This window comes from Spea bombifrons, chromosome 4, assembly GCF_027358695.1.
Source record: "Spea bombifrons isolate aSpeBom1 chromosome 4, aSpeBom1.2.pri, whole genome shotgun sequence".
Lineage (NCBI taxonomy): Eukaryota > Metazoa > Chordata > Amphibia > Anura > Pelobatidae > Spea > Spea bombifrons.
The window spans coordinates 46881509-46898934 of record NC_071090.1 but is presented as its reverse complement, the minus strand read 5'-3'; the positions used below and the strand labels follow the sequence as shown (position 1 = coordinate 46898934).

General features: G+C 38.0%; 1 protein-coding gene across 2 annotated transcripts in view; it reads left to right on the top strand.

Annotated features, from left to right (window-relative positions):
- The window catches only part of PTPRR (protein tyrosine phosphatase receptor type R), a 63894-nt gene that overhangs the window by 22186 nt on the left and 24282 nt on the right, over positions 1 to 17426 (top strand). For both annotated transcript variants that reach the window (XM_053461997.1, XM_053461998.1), the window contains 4 exons: positions 1773 to 1886; positions 3594 to 3749; positions 5963 to 6073; positions 9714 to 9973. In XM_053461997.1, coding sequence (XP_053317972.1) covers positions 1773 to 1886; positions 3594 to 3749; positions 5963 to 6073; positions 9714 to 9973 — 641 coding nt within the window. The remainder of the gene's footprint in view (positions 1 to 1772; positions 1887 to 3593; positions 3750 to 5962; positions 6074 to 9713; positions 9974 to 17426) is intronic.

Sequence of the window (17426 nt, the reverse complement as noted above, 5' to 3'; positions counted from 1 at the left end):
CACCTGCATGCATATGATGATTGAATGAATTGTCCTTATACTGCTTCAACAATTGACGCTATTTATGTACAGGAACATAGTTGGATAACCGGTGAGGCTGCACCTGTAGTTTACAGGAGGAATGTGGTTTTATTTTAAACAAAAAGGCAAAAAGGTCCTGCCATTCTCACTTAACACTTTTCCCTACTAACTGTATGATGAAACAAAGTGAATATGACACAGGGGTCATGACCCATGCAGGCAGAGACTAGACACAGGTCAGAATTGCCATCTAGTCCAATTCCACTCTTACAATGTGAATTTCTGTTGATTTGAAAGGGAGAATAAATATCTATTGATTTATCGGCCCAAGAAAAAAATAAGTCTTTAGTCATAGTTGATACCTTTTATTCAAGGACAGGCTGACCTGGAGGGGAGTTGACGGAGTTGCGGAGCCATGAACTTGGCTCGATATTTCGTGACCTCACAGTAAAGGCGTAACTGCTTGCCCAGGTGTGCAAGCAGCTAAAAAAACTCCAAAAGGTAAAGGGGGGCTAAGGGAGTTAGGTAGGCAGTGAGATAAACGGTAAGGGAGTTAGGTAAGTAATGAGTATATACACTCACTGGTCACTTTATTAGGTACACCTTGGTAGTATCGGGTTGGACCCCTTTTTGCCTTCATTCTTCGTGGCATACTTTCTACAAGGTGCTGGAAACATTCCTCAGAGATGTTGGCATCACGCAGTTGCTGCAGATTTTTTGGTTGCACATCCATGATGCAAATCTCCCGTTCCACCACATCCCAAAGGTGCTCTATTTGATTGAGATCTGGTGACTGTGTAGGCCATTGGAGTACAGTGAATTCATTGTTATATTCAAGAAACCAGTTGAGATGATGTGAGCTTTGTGACATGGTGCATTATCTTGCTGGAAGTAGCCATTGGAAGATGGGTACACATTGATCATAAAGGGATGGACATGATGCTCAGGTAGGCTGTCATGTTTAAACAATGCTCAATAGATACTAAGGGGCCCAAAGTGTGCCAAGAAAATGTCCCCCACACCATTATACCACCACCAGCAGCCTGAACCGTTGATACAAGGTAGGATGGATCCATGTTTTCAGGTTGTTTACGCCAAAGTCTGACCCTACCATCTGAATGTTGCAGGCTGGAATCGAGACTCATCAGACCAGGCAACGTTCTTCCAATCTTCAAATGTCCAATTTTGGTGAGCCTGTGTGAATTGTAGCCTCAGTTTCCGTTTCTTAGCTGACAGGAGAGGCACCCGGTGTGATCTTCTGCTGCTGTAACCCATCTGCTTCAAGGTTCGACATGTTGTGCATTCAGAGATGGTATTCTGCATACCTTGGTTGTAAAGAGTGGTTATTTGAGTTACTGTTGCCGTTCTGTCATGTCGAACCAGTCTGCCCATTCTCCTTTGACCTCTGACATCAACAAGACATTTTCATCCTCACAATTGCCGCTCAGTGGATAATTTCTCTTTTTCGTCCACACAATTGCCGCTCAGTGGATAATTTCTCTTTTTCGTCCACACAATTGCCGCTCAGTGGATAATTTCTCTTTTTCGTCCACACATCTGCCGCTCTCTGGAAATTCTTTTTTCTGACCATTCTCTGTAAACCCTAGATATCCCATGTATTCATGTGTAAAAATGATGGACTATGTATCATTTCTTAGGTCAACAGTTGGGAATAGCGGTAAAAAGGGCTTCCATATATATTTCAACAGAGAATTCTACATTCCAGTCTGGAATCTTGTTCTGTTTTTCAGATGCTGAAAATGGATGTAAACAAACTGAACACAACATTGCTCCGGAGGTTCCGGCAGGGAATCGCTGCAGCTCTAGGATTATTGCCGCAGCAAGTTCACATCAATCGACTGAACGTAAGTCCACTGTGCTCTACCTGTACGTAATAGCTGATGTCTATCTGCCTTTCTGGCAGTTGAGCTAGGTAGTCGTATGGCAGATGTTTTATTACTAAATAGTACAATTATTTCAGATTTATCCTAGTGTATTAGGATAGTGAGACAAATTGTGATTTATTTACAGTAGCTTATTTTCTTTAAAGTTTGGTTGATGTTATTACTCATGTACTGAGAAATGTTCAGAATCAAACCTGAGGTAAAGTTTAAAGGATCGCTTGAGGATAGCTAGCATTTTATGCTGCTTCAAAGTAACTTAAGTTGGAAGAGGGTACTCCTGAAACATCACAAGGTTTGTGTCTAAAACATAGTGGAAACTCACCTACGTCATTTTTTGTTTCTATGGGAGTTTGCCAGGGGTGGAAATTGCTACTATTTGCTAAAATTCAGAAATTTTCATGCAGCTTTATATAAAATACAGTAAGCAAATATTGGACAGTAGACACATCTGCATAGATACATGTTTATACCAGAAAATGTACGTCTGTAGCATGTGGCTGATGTTTTATTATTTTGGTAGGGAATGTTGCCACCTACGTCCTCAATCTTCTTCTGTCTTCATTCTGTGAAGGAAACCTCAAGGGCCTCGAGATATATGCTCAGATCACACAGATTCATTTTTCACCTGCCACAGTTGCACTCTCTGACTGTTTCAGGGACATTAAGGAAACAAGAATTACAAATGTTCACTCACACTCGACCAGCAGATATGGGCACTTTGGGTAAATAGAGGGACTGGAGAAGATGGGACGTAAACTTAGTTGCAGCAGTAACACATATGGCAGCTAAAGAGTAATTATCTAATTCTTCTCCTAGTGGAACAGCTCAAACAACATTCCCGTCTGTGCTCTTTGGTGCCTGCTCACACATTGTTAGTAGACAAACCTTCAATAAAAGCTTTTATTAACTAAAAGTTCTCTTGTAGTGACTTGCTGCTAGCATATATATGTAATATCAGACTAAACTTTCATACAGTATCCTTATATGATACACTCCACCCTGCTGGGTATCAAGTCTATAATAGTCTGTACTTGTCCACTCAAAACCAATGCATCTCTACAAACCATGAAAAAATGAAAGCACCAATATGCACGGCACCCCCTGGAACTCTTGTCTTGCCAGTCTGTGGCCCTGCTAGAGCCTGGTACAGGGTTATGATGTCATAACAGAAAGCTGACCCGCCACAGAAAATGGCCAAGGAGTGATGGGTCAAAAATGTTGAGTAGATCGTACTAATTTTAGCTCAACTCAATGTTAACTTCAGGAGAGTTTCACATTTTTCAGGGAATAGGGACCTGGCAACCTATCTTCATGTCTGATTGAAAGAAACACACATACTATATTAAAAAAAAACACTCACTTGACCTAGAAGTAAATCATATGTGATGAGTATGTATGTCTAGCCCAGGCATGTAATCTTGAAGTTCACAACTTATTAAAACAGTGCTCAAGGCAAAATTGACTATAGTGACTATATTTGCTTTTGTGACCACATGTGACATAATTAGTGATTTATTGATGTCAGTAAGTTTAGCTGAAAACCTGCATTTCTAGATTCCCTTTCTGCAGTTATTTGTGATGTGTGCAATCACATTTCTCTCATATTTGTGCAGAAAATGTAAGAAAAGGGGAAGTTCACAATCTTTCACAAGCTTCTTATTTACACAGGGTAAGAAGAATTGTGTCGAGCTCTTCATTTCTCCGCTGAACAAGAAAATAGGTGTTCCAGATGCTCTTCCTTCTGCTGAAGTTTTACGGTCCCTAAACCTGCATACCCTACACCAAAGACTGTCGCATTTTGGAATCACTGAAGTCTCAGCAGAGGTAAGCCATTGGGTTATTGGATCACATTGGTACATATACTTATTTACTTATTACAGGAGTGATATGGCTGTACGCAAAGACACCTATCTCATTTCGTTAGTCTGCAAAAAGGGTATGGTTTGATATATATTCTCAGTTTTTTTGTTCCTTGAAATCCACCTTGATAATCAAACAAGGATTATTTTTAGAGACCATTCAAGCAAACTGGATTTTAGGTAAACGAGAAATTATCCTATTAAAAAAGCCCCAAGGTGGATCATTTATAAATCCCTTGGTTTGTGCAAGTTCAATCTAGGATTCACATAACTCCTTACTCTCTTCCTCCTATTCTGTTGGTTGAAATTATGTAACAAACCTAAACAAATAGCTTCATATAACAAACGTCATGCATACTGAAAAGGGAAAAATGCTAAGAAATTATTATATTGCAAGAAATTACTTTCTCACTTTTTGCATATTATGATTCTAACAAAATAAAATGTTTGGATTCTGTACAGAGAAAGTAAATCGGCCCATGTGAATGAGTTACTTGGGGTGACATTTTAAAAATGTACCCCTTTCCTTACATGTTATACCATCTCAAATGCAGGTTAAAATGCTGAACTTTGAAAACCCTGTGCCAAAGTCTTTATTGGGACTGAGAATGGAGAAAGCAACAAAGGAATTTTGTGGTGGGATTTGCACCCGTAAAATATTATGACGTGTCAAAAACACTTCCATTCTTGTGCAGTTATAGATGCCTGTCATCTGTTGAGAAGCCATATAATATGTCTACTATAAGCAAAATCTATAAACATTTATCACTAATTCCGGGGTGCAATAGCTATTTAATACCAAAGTTGGATTTTATCTTTTTTTATTGAAGCACTGTAAAATGGTCCAGAAAACTTGCATTTTTTGCAAAGTGAATTGTTTTTTAAAGTAAGGATTTTAAACGTACATTTCTGACATATTTCTGAAGGTTTTAAGACATTACAAGTACCAGGATAAGGTGTCATATCCCTGCTCTCCTTGTCCTGCAGACTGTGTGACCCAAGCTATAAACTGCCAAGTAAACGTTACCAAAGGCATAACTTCTTTATGTTGAAAACAAGTTCTGAAATACTAACAGTACATGTCATTTTAAAAGTTAAACAATGCTGTAAGTGGCAAATGCATAGCTGTCAAAACAGAAACCGTTTTCAGTATGAAAATATTTCAGAATTATTGCACAAGTAATCTTGCCTTGTGTAACAAATGTAACTGTGGGTAATTTCCTGAATTCCATTATGAGTAAACCAGTAAAATGGTATATAGTGTTCATAAAAAACCAACATTGTTGATCCAGGAACAGAATAATGCAATAGGTCAATAAACACTAAATGAGGCGCTCATGGGTGAATAGGAGTAAAACATTAGTCTGTACAGCTGTCAGTTTCCGGCTGGCCTTTAAGGTATTTTATAGCAAGTCTCAAAATATATGATCTTTGTTGTATTTTCTTGTTTTGGGATCACCTCACACCATAAAACTTGCTAATCGGACAGATTTGTCATTGTTTGACTTGTACTTGGTATAATACGGTATAATAATGAAACAAAAATATATTCAAATGCTTACTGCCAAATAAAACATATTTTATACCATGCTGAACATTCTCTAAATAAAAACATTTGTATATATTTGTTACCCAAAGTGAAACCAAAACGGATCCAACTTTATTTGATGAACACTCATTTAAATAAGTGATAGGAATATAAAGTAAATAATGTGGACGGTACCAACTCATGAGTCTAGAAGGAAATCAGGGCTCACACTTGATTGATTCAAGTCACGCGCTTTCTATTTCATCTGAGTAGTGCGTTTCCACCTGTCGACAGCTAGGCAGGGCAGAATGCTGTGAATGGGAGCGTAGGTGTTTGAAGGAGGGGTTTGGAAAGTTAAGTGAAAGATATGGTTTAACCATTTCCTTTTAAGACAGATGAACAGCTGTTGCATTCTGGACAGGCAAGGTAATTTCCAAGAAAAGAAAAAAAAAAATTAACAATGTTTGTTCTAGTTGACATCTGACCTTGATATGTGTGTGTGGGTAGATTATTTGGAAGTTCAGAGATTTGAAACAGAAATCATGTCATGTCTTTCTTTGTGAAAGGAGTGCCTTTTTTTACATCTGGGTAAAATTTTACTTCACGTTTGTATTTCTATCTCTTCTTTTATTTTTTTCTTTCTTTTTAAGAAAAATGTTCTACAAGGACAGCATGAAGCAGATAAGATATGGACCAAAGAAGGTTTTTATACCATAGTCATCTTCCTCAGTATCTTCGTCATAATTGTCACGTGCTTGATGGTAAGTTGCAGTTTTGTTATCTTTGAATTGTAATTTGTTACTTTTTTGTTTACTTGTGTAAATGTGGAAGTACAGCTCCAACAAACATTCCTTTTTACTGATATTAGTGCTTCTGGTGTTTAACAAAGGGTGCTATGAAATGATATCATCCTAAATTGACTAAAAGTGTCATATTGTCTTCTGTTGTTTTGCATTGATTGATTTTTTGCTAGGCTTTTGTTACATAAAACATGTTTTGTTACAAAGTCTGTATATTATACATGATATACTTGTGGCGTTACCGCTACATTATTTGAATGTTGTGCATTTATTATAATGTTTTTCAGAATTTTTTTTTGATAGACAGTTAAAGCCAATCCCATATCAAATTAAAGGAACATCAAGAGGTTGTATCAGTGCCAAGGATTAGCGTGTTTATTTATTGATTACAGTGCATTGATCATGGGAGACAAAGTTGGGATGGTGGACATTAAAAAACAGTTATCTACCACATCAAATTTCTCCAGCGGCAATAGCAGACTCACAGACGCAGTTACAAGAGACTGGTATTGACTGGGTTTCGACAGTCACATAATAACTTCTAACATTATATTTTGTACAGATTATTTAGGGGTTACATGCAAGCTTTAAATACTCATATTGGAAATCAACAAACATCAGTCTTATCTCCAAGGTGTGATTATATTTAGCATAGGCTAATAAGATCAGGTAAAACCATATAAAGCTACTGTCCAATATGTTGATAAGCTAAAAAAAAGTTCGAATATAAACAAAAGCAAAAACGTTAAAATATAAACAGCAGTAGCCAGCGTCACTGAAGTGAACAGCGTTGATGAAGTAAAATGCATACAGTTGCAGAAGCACAGTGACAGGTTGATAACTATTTTTCCTAAGGTGGAAACAATTAAATTAAACAGCTGCTTATGCTTTTTCCTCTTCTTCCTCTCCAAGCGTGCGTGTTTGCTGTACAGTGATTGCAGAATACATTATTTAATACATTGTACGGCAAATTATGCACATGATGCATAACAGTGACAGGACACATGCAATGGATCTGTTTGTTTAAAGAAGAGCCGCTATGACTTCCCAACACAAACAGACAGCCACATTTTAGCGTGGACTACAGTTTGTTTTGTATATGATAATTACATAGAAACATAATGTTTTACAGTCATTTGTCCTATTGAGTCTATTTTTCCACTTGCTGCAAGACCTCTAATCTTCCTTGGTCCTTGGTCTTATGTTGTGGATAGCCTTAGCCTTATGCCCTAAATGCTAAAACTGCTGCACCATATTTGCCTCTGCCATTTGTATGACTGTGTGACCTATGAAACTAGGACTCTTGGGACCTGGGGGTGCCTCCTTATCCATCTACCGGTAGGTGCCTTGTACGGGTTCAGCAACATTTTGTGATGCTTCAACTTGGATTATGCTAGACCAGTACTATTCGAGATGATGACAGGTGCACAGGGCCATTTAGGAAGAAGGCTGGTGTTTACACAGAAATTAGTAATAGAATTAGATACATACAACAGAGGCTAAAGGGATACATTATGGCAACAATGTAAGTAATTGTGGTATAGAAATATCAAGGATAGTGGGGGACTGTGGAAACATCCATTGTGGAGAGAGATTAATGACGGCTGTTGTACACAGAGTAAACTCATTGGTTACTGGAGTCCTTCTGTATATTTGAATGGAATAAAAGTACATGAGAAATGATTTACTGGATACAGTTTACAGTATACAGAATGTATATACGGTATTATCTGCCTTAAACCATGATTGGGAATGACAGATTAAATCACAAGTGAATAATAGTTGCTTTCGTATAAATGGTGTTTGGTAGAAGTCACTCACACGTAAGCGTTTTGTGCTTAAGTGTATGCCATCTGTCTGCACCTTGTGAGCAGTGTTTTATAAGCCCTGTCAGATTTCCAAACCTTTTAAGATCTGAATAGATATAGTAGGATTCACACCAAAGCAACATATAACAAAGACGCATTCCCAGCAGGCTTTCATAGAACAACAGAAAGCTTAGGTACAGAAGGGGTTACTAGTATGTTACTAGTACATTTCTAAATATAGGTGATCTCTAGGTATACGTTGTCTGTAGGTAGGATGACTTCAGCAGACTGAATGAACAATACAGCAATTGCCTTGAAGTGGGCGATTTCTTTCCAACTGTACAATGAATGCAGTTCTTAAGGTATGACCCACCTACGGCCGCAAAAACACTGAAAACACCACAAAACACAGCGTGCTTACTCCTCATTAGGGAGAATAAGCAGTTAAATGTCAGTAGACTATTTAATTTAACAAAAAAAAAGACAAAGGCATTGTAACCTGCCATTCTTGCTATTTTTAATGTAGACAAAGCAAACCTCAAAATCTCCATTTAAAATGTCAATCTTAAAAAGAAAATCATGAGAATTAACTTTTGTTGCCAGGGCAAGTAAAAAAAAATGAGTTTTTTTTATAACAAAATTCCACTCATTTTTTATTAGAACATATAACATGAAATTATGTTTTCCAGAGCAATTCTGGTGCAGTGATAAAAGTGGAGCATTGCATAGGAACATTATACAAAACCATCTATGCCCAGAATGAAAAGCTGCGCATGACAGCACTTCTATCTTATCGGTCATATATGGTCTCAGTCAGAATTCTGTTTCCAAAAACAGGAGAATACGTGTAGTGCTAAGCTTTCTTAAAACTGGGTCAGGTGCTTTGGGTTAAGATACTGTTTTCCTTTGTTGTAAGCCCCTGGCCCTCCAGATATCGCCTAATGATATTCAAAGTTAATAGGGATAATTGGTTTAGCAAAATGTTAATTAAAGTATTATTTAAACCCGGGCATTCTAATGGTTGTCCAGGGTTAGGTTTTAAACTGCCGACCTCAAAGCCCAAACACGTCCAAAAGTGTTTATTTGAAAGAAAAAAATATATGTGGCCATGGTTACCAATTTTGTCACGCATTGATGATTTTTCAGAGCTGTAACCAATTTTTAGGATATAATCAATACAAGAGCATTTATGTTTAACTACTGTTTCTTAGTTGATAATCTACTGTATGTAGATATTTTAATGATATCATTTATGCTACGCAGAGTTTCATGGTAAATGGTATAAATGTTGAATTAGAAACGTACAGGTTTCTGTACTGGAGACGCTGGAAGCACCTACTCTTTTGTCCAAATCCATAGCACTTTGGAAATGATCCCCTGGCCGGAATAAGACTTTAAAACTAATTTATTTTCCTTTATGTTATTGTCCAGACCAATAAACAAAAATAGTTTTTCCTTGTTTAATTTTCTTGTTTATTTTAATACAAAGCTCTGAATATTTTAACTGTCAACATTATATTAGGCTTCATCAAGTTGCCTTTGTGCTCTGCTCTAATGTTGCCTGAATGCTTTCCAAACTGAACTAGTTTATTTGTAGGACGACTGCAATCATTTTTTTAAATGAAGCAATAAATAAAACGGTAAAAGGAAGAAAACAAACCTCCCACGGCCTGAATTGTGGAGCTGCTTCTGAAACGTACAGCTTTGATTTTTTTTGTATGTGTGTTTGCTTTGCTTTGTTGACACAGTAGGAGGAGAAAATGGTAGATACTCTTTACTTTCTATCTCCCTAGGTTCTCTACAGATTAAAAGAAAAAATTCAGTTTTCATTAAGGCAGGACAAAAAAAACCAAGAGATACACCTGTCGCCTCTCCCTGTTCAGCCTACACAGTCTGAGGCAAAGTGCTCTGGCAGTATGGTCCATCATGCACGTATCCCTAAAGCTGTGAACGTTGTTGTAGACCCGCAGTACCAGGGAACAGTGGAGATAAAACTTCCAGCATCTGCTGGACCCTCCCCGTTTAAAATGAAGCCAGTGGGCCTGCAAGAAAGGTAAGCGTCTAGCTCAATATCTACATCAACGTATACTTGTTGGAGAACCGGCAGGAACTCTGATGCTTTTTTGACAGTTATTTTAATGCCTTGTTATTTTTATTATTATTGTTATCATTATATACGTGAACAGTGTGTAGGTTTTTTACTACATTGGTGAGAAAGGATATGTAAAATCCAAGCAGTGTTGTATTAAGAAATGTTGTTCATCTCCACCTCAAAGGAAATCCAGCTGTCTTTTGCTTTATGATATGCATCTATTGCTTATCATTTGTGAAGTTCTAAATAATGAGTATTAATCTGCATTAGAAAGGCCAGCATGGTCTCTCCCAGAGTAGAATGAGCAGGGATCACTGGATTATTTCGGACTCTTTGTGTGATGGACTGTATTGTACTTGTGAGGTACAGCATCAACAACAAGGGGGGAACAGCAGAAAAATAGAATGAAGGGAGGTCTTTTATTGACACAAGGTGGCCAGCTAACATGCTACATGAGGTAATCCAAAGTCTTTGAGCATAAAGACCTGATTACAAATGTGTTGATCTCATGTTTGTAGGATGAATCCCAATGTAGTGGGTGTAGTTGTACAGTGTGTTATCTAGCTTTGAGGTGAAATACGAAGAATCTACAAGAAACAAACATAGGATGTGCAGCATAATGCATTGTCAAAATGCAAAGCCTTTAGAAATTCTATCTGACCCCCTTTAAAAGTAAATTTCACTAAATCTAAACAGAATTTCCATCAGTGAGTGCCAGTATGGATGCTTTACTTTTATCATAGCAGCATTATGGTAAATGTAAGGCAGATATGATGCATGTTTTGATAGGAAGGTCTTACCTCCCTGACAGTTGAGGGCTGGCAAAGCCAATTGGCTCCATCAGCGCTGTACGATGGGTAAATAGGACGCAACATATAGTACACAATTTTTACATACAAAAAATTAAGGATGGCCCTAATCAAATGAACAGTTGGACAAACTCACATGTGCCCTATTCAGGAGGACCCCCCCTTTGAGATATAAAACTTTCTGTGACAACCCTGTTGTTTTCTTTATTATTTTACATGTTGGAGTGTAGGCACTAGGCACTTGGACATAAAATTAAAAAGTTTTGTAGATGTGTTTTATGTTCTCTACTGCCTTACTAATGTTCTAAAGTACTGTATATTATTGGTATATTTTTAGTCATATCATAGTGAACTAGTGAATCTTTAACTATCGTAAACCGTATAAGATTTATTATGTTGAATTTGGTAGAAACCAGTTTCCTAGCTATCTCTGGCTCATAGTTAGTTGTGTTCGTTGACTTATGCAGCTTGGGATCAGTTAGAAAAAGGTTTGCTGAAAGGTGTAAATATCTATTAGGTCCTTGATTCTCAAAGCTCTTTGAAATATTTTTTTCTGTGATATATTTAACTGTTTATAAACTATGCAGTGCATAGTTTTTTGTAAAAATTAACCATTTCAGAAGTCATAGTAGACACATAGATGAGATTCAATTCACTGCAAGATACCTACATGTTAGAGTTTAGCAAATTAAGGCCGCATATCATCTGGCTCGCAGCATTTTAGCATCCGGATGAATACTGATTAATTTGATATGCCTGGATTAGGCTTCTGCCTTAAAGTTACATTTGTTTAACCTGGAATCATTGCTAACTGTATGTAACCCATAACTTTATATATGAATAACGTGGGATTCCACCTTTCTCGTTGTTGAATGGGTCTACAGAGGCTGGAAATGATTTTGTCTTGTACTGTGATATGAAAACAGCCTTAACTCAGGGATGGGCAGTTTTACGCACAGTTTAGTAAACATACCAACTATGTTAGAAACATGGAAAGCATAAATCAATAGAATAAATGAAACGTGACACCAGTGTTATATATTGTATTAGTGTGCCCCTAACTAGCAAATCCTTTCCTAAAATCTCTATAACATACCGAATACTATGGAGTTTAAAATTAGGAAAATGAAAATAAATAAGTACAATTCATATGTATATATGTAAGTATAAAGCTGCACAAAAGTGGCTCTAGCATTAAAAAATGTGGCTTTAGTTGCTACCTAGCTGCCATGTCCTCAGAATGTATTTGTATTGTCCCATCCCAGAGCCTATATAAAAAACCAATAGTCTCAGCACCATCTAGTGCTGAAAACAATTTTAAGTGAGACTTGCCATGAAGAGCAAAATAGCAACTACAATATAAATACAAAGATATTTAAGATTCCTGGGAAAACAGGCATGGAACACATATAACAATGTATAACAATTATATATATATATATATATATATATATATATATATATATATACCGTATTGGCTCGAATATAGGCCGCACTTTTTTTCCCCACTTTAAGTTTTTAAAGTGGGGGTGCGGCCTATATTCGGGCTCTAGCGCCCGACGCCCGGGACATGCAGTCCCGGGCGCCGGGCAGGCAGCGGGGTTAAGATACAGATCCCCCGCAGCGGTGCAGGGGACCTGCATCCTTCTCCCCGATACGCTCAGACAGCCTCCCCTGCCAGCACTTCCCACGGGGGGGGGGTGCCGGCACGGGAGGTTATCTAAGCGTTTTACCTCTGCCCACCCCCGACTTACCGGAGCAGACTCCCGGGTGTCTTGCGGGGCCGGCGGGAGACATTTACGCAATACGTGCATGCAACTTCCGGTACCGGAAGTTGCATACGCGTATTGCGTAGATGTCCCTCGCCGGCCCCGCAAGATACCCGGGAGTCTGCTCCGGTAAGTCGAGGAGGGGGGGCAGAGGAGAACAGCGGCAGCGTATCGCGGGGAGGGAGGACAGCGGCAGCGTATCGCGGGGAGGGAGGAAAGCGGCAGCGTATCGCGGGGAGGGAGGAAAGCGGCAGCGTATCGCGGGGAGGGAGGACAGCGGCAGCGGATCTCGGGGAGGGAGGACAGCGGCAGCGGATCTCGGGGAGGGAGGACAGCGGCAGCGTATCGCAGGGAGGGAGGACAGTGGCAGCGTATCTCGGGGAGGGAGGACAGCGGCAGCGTATCGCGGGGAGGGAGGACAGCGGCAGCATATCGGGGGGGGGACAGAGTGGCAGCATGTTTTTTTTTTGGTGCTTTTTTAAAGAAAAAAAACTTTTTCTTTAAAAAAGCACCAAACTTTTAGGGTGCGGCCTATATACGGGGGCGGCCTATATCCGAGCCAATACGGTATATATATTTCCAATATTTAATATGGAAAGGTGGACAATCCAAGAGTAGCAGAGATCAGATGTAACAAAATAAATGTACTGGTTGTGAGATTAAAAACTAAAATGATACCATATTAACAGTCTGCTGGGGGTTATACTTTACCTTGTTCCAGCTCATTGTAAACACACCACATTATCAGCAATGTATTCTGGATTAGGCTGACGAATGGACCAGGCATAAGGTGTGAGGTTTGGGTTAGGTGCAACAGATTGACAGGGGAGGCTTGGTTCTGATTTGGACCCCGCCCCCTTCAGTAACACACACCAACAAACACACATACACACTCACACCTAACACACACATGTTAAAACACATACACACTCATTCTAAAAAACAAAGATATCCTGTACCCACAAACATGGCTGAACATTTCTGTTAATCTTTCATAGTTGTTTCTTCATGTTTTAAGTGGACTTTACGGCAATGCCTTTCTAGCGCTGATGATGAAGGGATGGCTTTAGCCTTGGTTTAAGTGTGCCCAGATATTCCTTGTAAGCAGTTTGTGTGTGTTTATAACAAAAAGATCATAATCAGCAAGTTTTTAATGGAGCCCCAATTGCATAAATGTTTCTTCATTAGCATCCCTGCTAGTATTCAGGTACAATATGTTTGATGAAGAGACCCAAGTAGTCTCAAAATCTTGCGATCCATTGCAATTCAATAAATCAAAGTATTATATTAACCAAATTCAGCTAAAAAAAAAAAAGGAACAACTTTACCAGACTTGCTTAATGTCTAAGATGTACTAAAGGCTTATGCCGTTAAGGGTGCATTAGGGCAGACTTGGTAGAGACCTTAACCTTTTTGGATTTTTAATTCTAAAAATTCTAATGTCACAAACCCCTTGCTTTGCAAGAAACATGAATTGGTATTATGTTTCTTATTTGTGAACAGCTTCAAAGTACTGTATATGTTAGCATGCTGGCAAATCCTCACAGGGCATGGACTGTTTTCCTCCCTACTTTACATACGCAACTTACTTGTGTTAGTGCAGTTTCACTCAGCAGGGAATTGGGTTTCTATTGGGATTTGTGGCTTCAAGAATTAACATTCCTTAAGGACATAATTAAGACAGATCATGTCTTAAGACTTCTATGCAGTAAACATTAACCAGCTTAACCCTTGCAGAGAGGAAACTTTGTGTAATTTCATTTAATTGTTTTATTTCAGATACTTTTTACCTTTTATTAAATAAGTATGATGCAGTCCATACAGTGAATTTGTAACAACTAAAGGGGCAGATATAAACATTTTACTAGTAATGTAACTTCTTTACAGGATTAAAGATTAAACAGGTCTTTAATTGAAGCTTAAGATGTGTAATACTAACCATCATTATAATAGCAAGATAACTATTTCTATATTTCTTGTTTGCAATTTGCAAATTCCACTTAGAGATCAACCAACCAGGAGCCATAGGACAGCTGCACGCCGTATGTCTCACAATGCAAACATTGGAATACAAATATCCTAAAATTGTTAAATGTTAGCACAGCATTTTAATGGCGTATTGACTCATAGCTCTTTATTTGATAAAATACCCAGGCTAGCAAATTTAAATTGGCTGCCCAAAATAGAAGATCAAATCTCTAAACTTCGGATGTAAAAGATCTTCCTGCATAACCTGTATATTGTCTGTTCATCCGAGATCTTACTGGAGTTAAAAATGAGTTGCCCCAAATCTTAGACATCGCACACTGTAGCTAATAATGGTAGTTATTTAAACTAACCCAAGTGTCTCCTAGAGATACACTCTCCATACTAGAGACCTACATGTCTGAATGAATGGGTTTCACCTACATACAGTGCTTAGTGACCCGTTAGCTTCTAGGTACCCCTCTGCATCCTGTAATATAGGGGACGACGACATGACATTTCATGCAGAACATGATTACTATTTGCATTATGTTTTCTGCAAGATAAATATGCCAGTCCTACTTAATTTAAAAGCTTTTTTTAAGCCAAATAATATCAGCAAGCAACAGTTTGAAAGTAGGAAATGTATCGCCGTGATATTTGTTTTAAAATGTTTGTGTTCTGTGACCAGAAACATTAGCTGGGGTACAAGCCGTATGTTGCCTCTCTTATCTTGCACTTTGTCCTGTTACCGCAGTTACTGGTGGCTTTGTTTTATACACACAGGAAACTGCAGTACCAATCAATTAAGTTCCCAAGGTGACAGGAAATCTTGCTTTGCCTGATGTTGATTGTGCATGTCCGATGTTCCACCCTTCTCGTTCTCTTCCATTTTGGCTGTGCTTTAAACAAGTTGTTCAAACTGCTGCCTAAGCAATCTACTAAAAGCTAAAAAAAAAAAAATAATAATAATAATCACAAGAAAAAAAAAGTGCTGTTCTGTATTGCTTCATGCAAATTGTGTATCTACTTACTGTCTAGGAATTATTAACTGTTAACACATAGCAATCTTCATAGCCCTGTTTTATGTAATTACCGCTGTGTTGGTTATTGCATTGCTGTTTACATTCAGTCTGTAGATCAAGAGAGATTGCTTGTGCCCATAGGAGCCCATCAGCTGGATCCAAGTATTATGGCTATTTGCGTGGACGCTAAACACAAGAAATTACACTTCTTTACATTATTCAGTACACCAAAAAAGCATAATAGTGTTTATATGATAGTATATATGGAAAGGCTGCTTTTAAATTTGGGTCCTAAATGTGAAATTCATTGTATGATTTAACCACTACTCAATAAAAGTCATACTTGTGATAGAGGAATAAAAAGCATGAATAAAAAAATAATAAAAAAAATGTTTTCCCTTTTCATGTACATTTTTTAAAAAAAGGAAATAAATATAAATCAAGTAAGCACAAGGATATTAGTCTGGATGAGTGTCATTTTAAATGAGGTTTCTGCCAACTTGCAGGTAAGTTTACATAAATATTGTCATAGCATGCTGTTCGTGACTTTGTCCCATTACAGAGGTAGGTTAATGATGAAGCCAAAGGGGCTGAACCCAAAGATTCAAGGCCTACCTGAAACAGAATATTATTAATTATAAAAAAAGGTTATAAGAGTTGTGTAAGGCCACATAAAAGAACTAGCAAAAGCCAAGCAGTGGGCCCAATTAAACAAAGGGATTATGGTGGCCCATGAACAAAGACCTATGGCCAGAGAAACAGAAGGGTAAACACATTATGGACCCAACAGAGTAATTGACACAGACAACATTCACATTGCAGGAGAAAACATTAAGGCTGTCTTGCCCCAGAGCCCCATCTGTTTTTAACCTGTGGCTGTTGAACACAAATGTCACGGCCTCTATCCTGTTCGTGTATTCTGTAGATCTGATAAAGGTTCTCACCGTACAAAACATAATTAGTAAAACATTCCAATCATAGTTGTGTGTTTAGAGAATTGTTTTGTCTGTGAACTAAGAAACCATGCCAACAATGATTACTATTTTTTGAACACAATGCATTTTTCTTTGAAGCATATATTTTTAGAATATTTGTCAACACAATGGATGGGAAAGTGAGATTTTATGTGCAATGTCATGCTTTACACTGCAGATGGCAGACTCGGGTAGCACATATACATTCCATAGACATCAAATCATACTTTTCAATGAAAAATATTTTTGGTTATTCTTGGTACCTCTCTTCTTGTTTTCCTTTGCATGTTATGTGGCTTCTCCTAGGGTCACATAGATTGCTATTTGTTGCTGACTGTTCCCTGTAGTGTTCCCTATAATGTTCTTGTAAAATAGGCCAGGACTCGACAAACAATCTGTGATATAGTGAATAGTTCTGGTATAATGGAATAATAGTTCTGGTATAATGGTTTTAACATGCCGAGATGCAGAATTAGAGTGGTAGTGTCTCCGGATTTAATTTAAAAAATGTCTGGTGTAGGACATTCTGTTTAGATTGGATCTAAATTATACTGTTCTTTAAAACAAAAACAGCTTTACAAATAGGTTGCAGAAGTCAAATCAGATACACCACCTGCAGAAGCAGGATCACTTGTGGTCTAAGACGTGCAGTATGGCAATTCATTAAGGGAGTAAATTGAAGTTGTGAGCCAACAATGATTAATGGGGAGTATGTGTGACTAAATGCTTCCAATGTTACAAAAATAGCCTGCTAGCTTAGTTTTCTACTTTTAATTGTTATTCCATTTCTCTTTTTATACAGAACACACAATGCGTATTTATGACGTGTGATAGATTATAACATTGTTTCTGTTGTTAATCAGTGCTTCCTG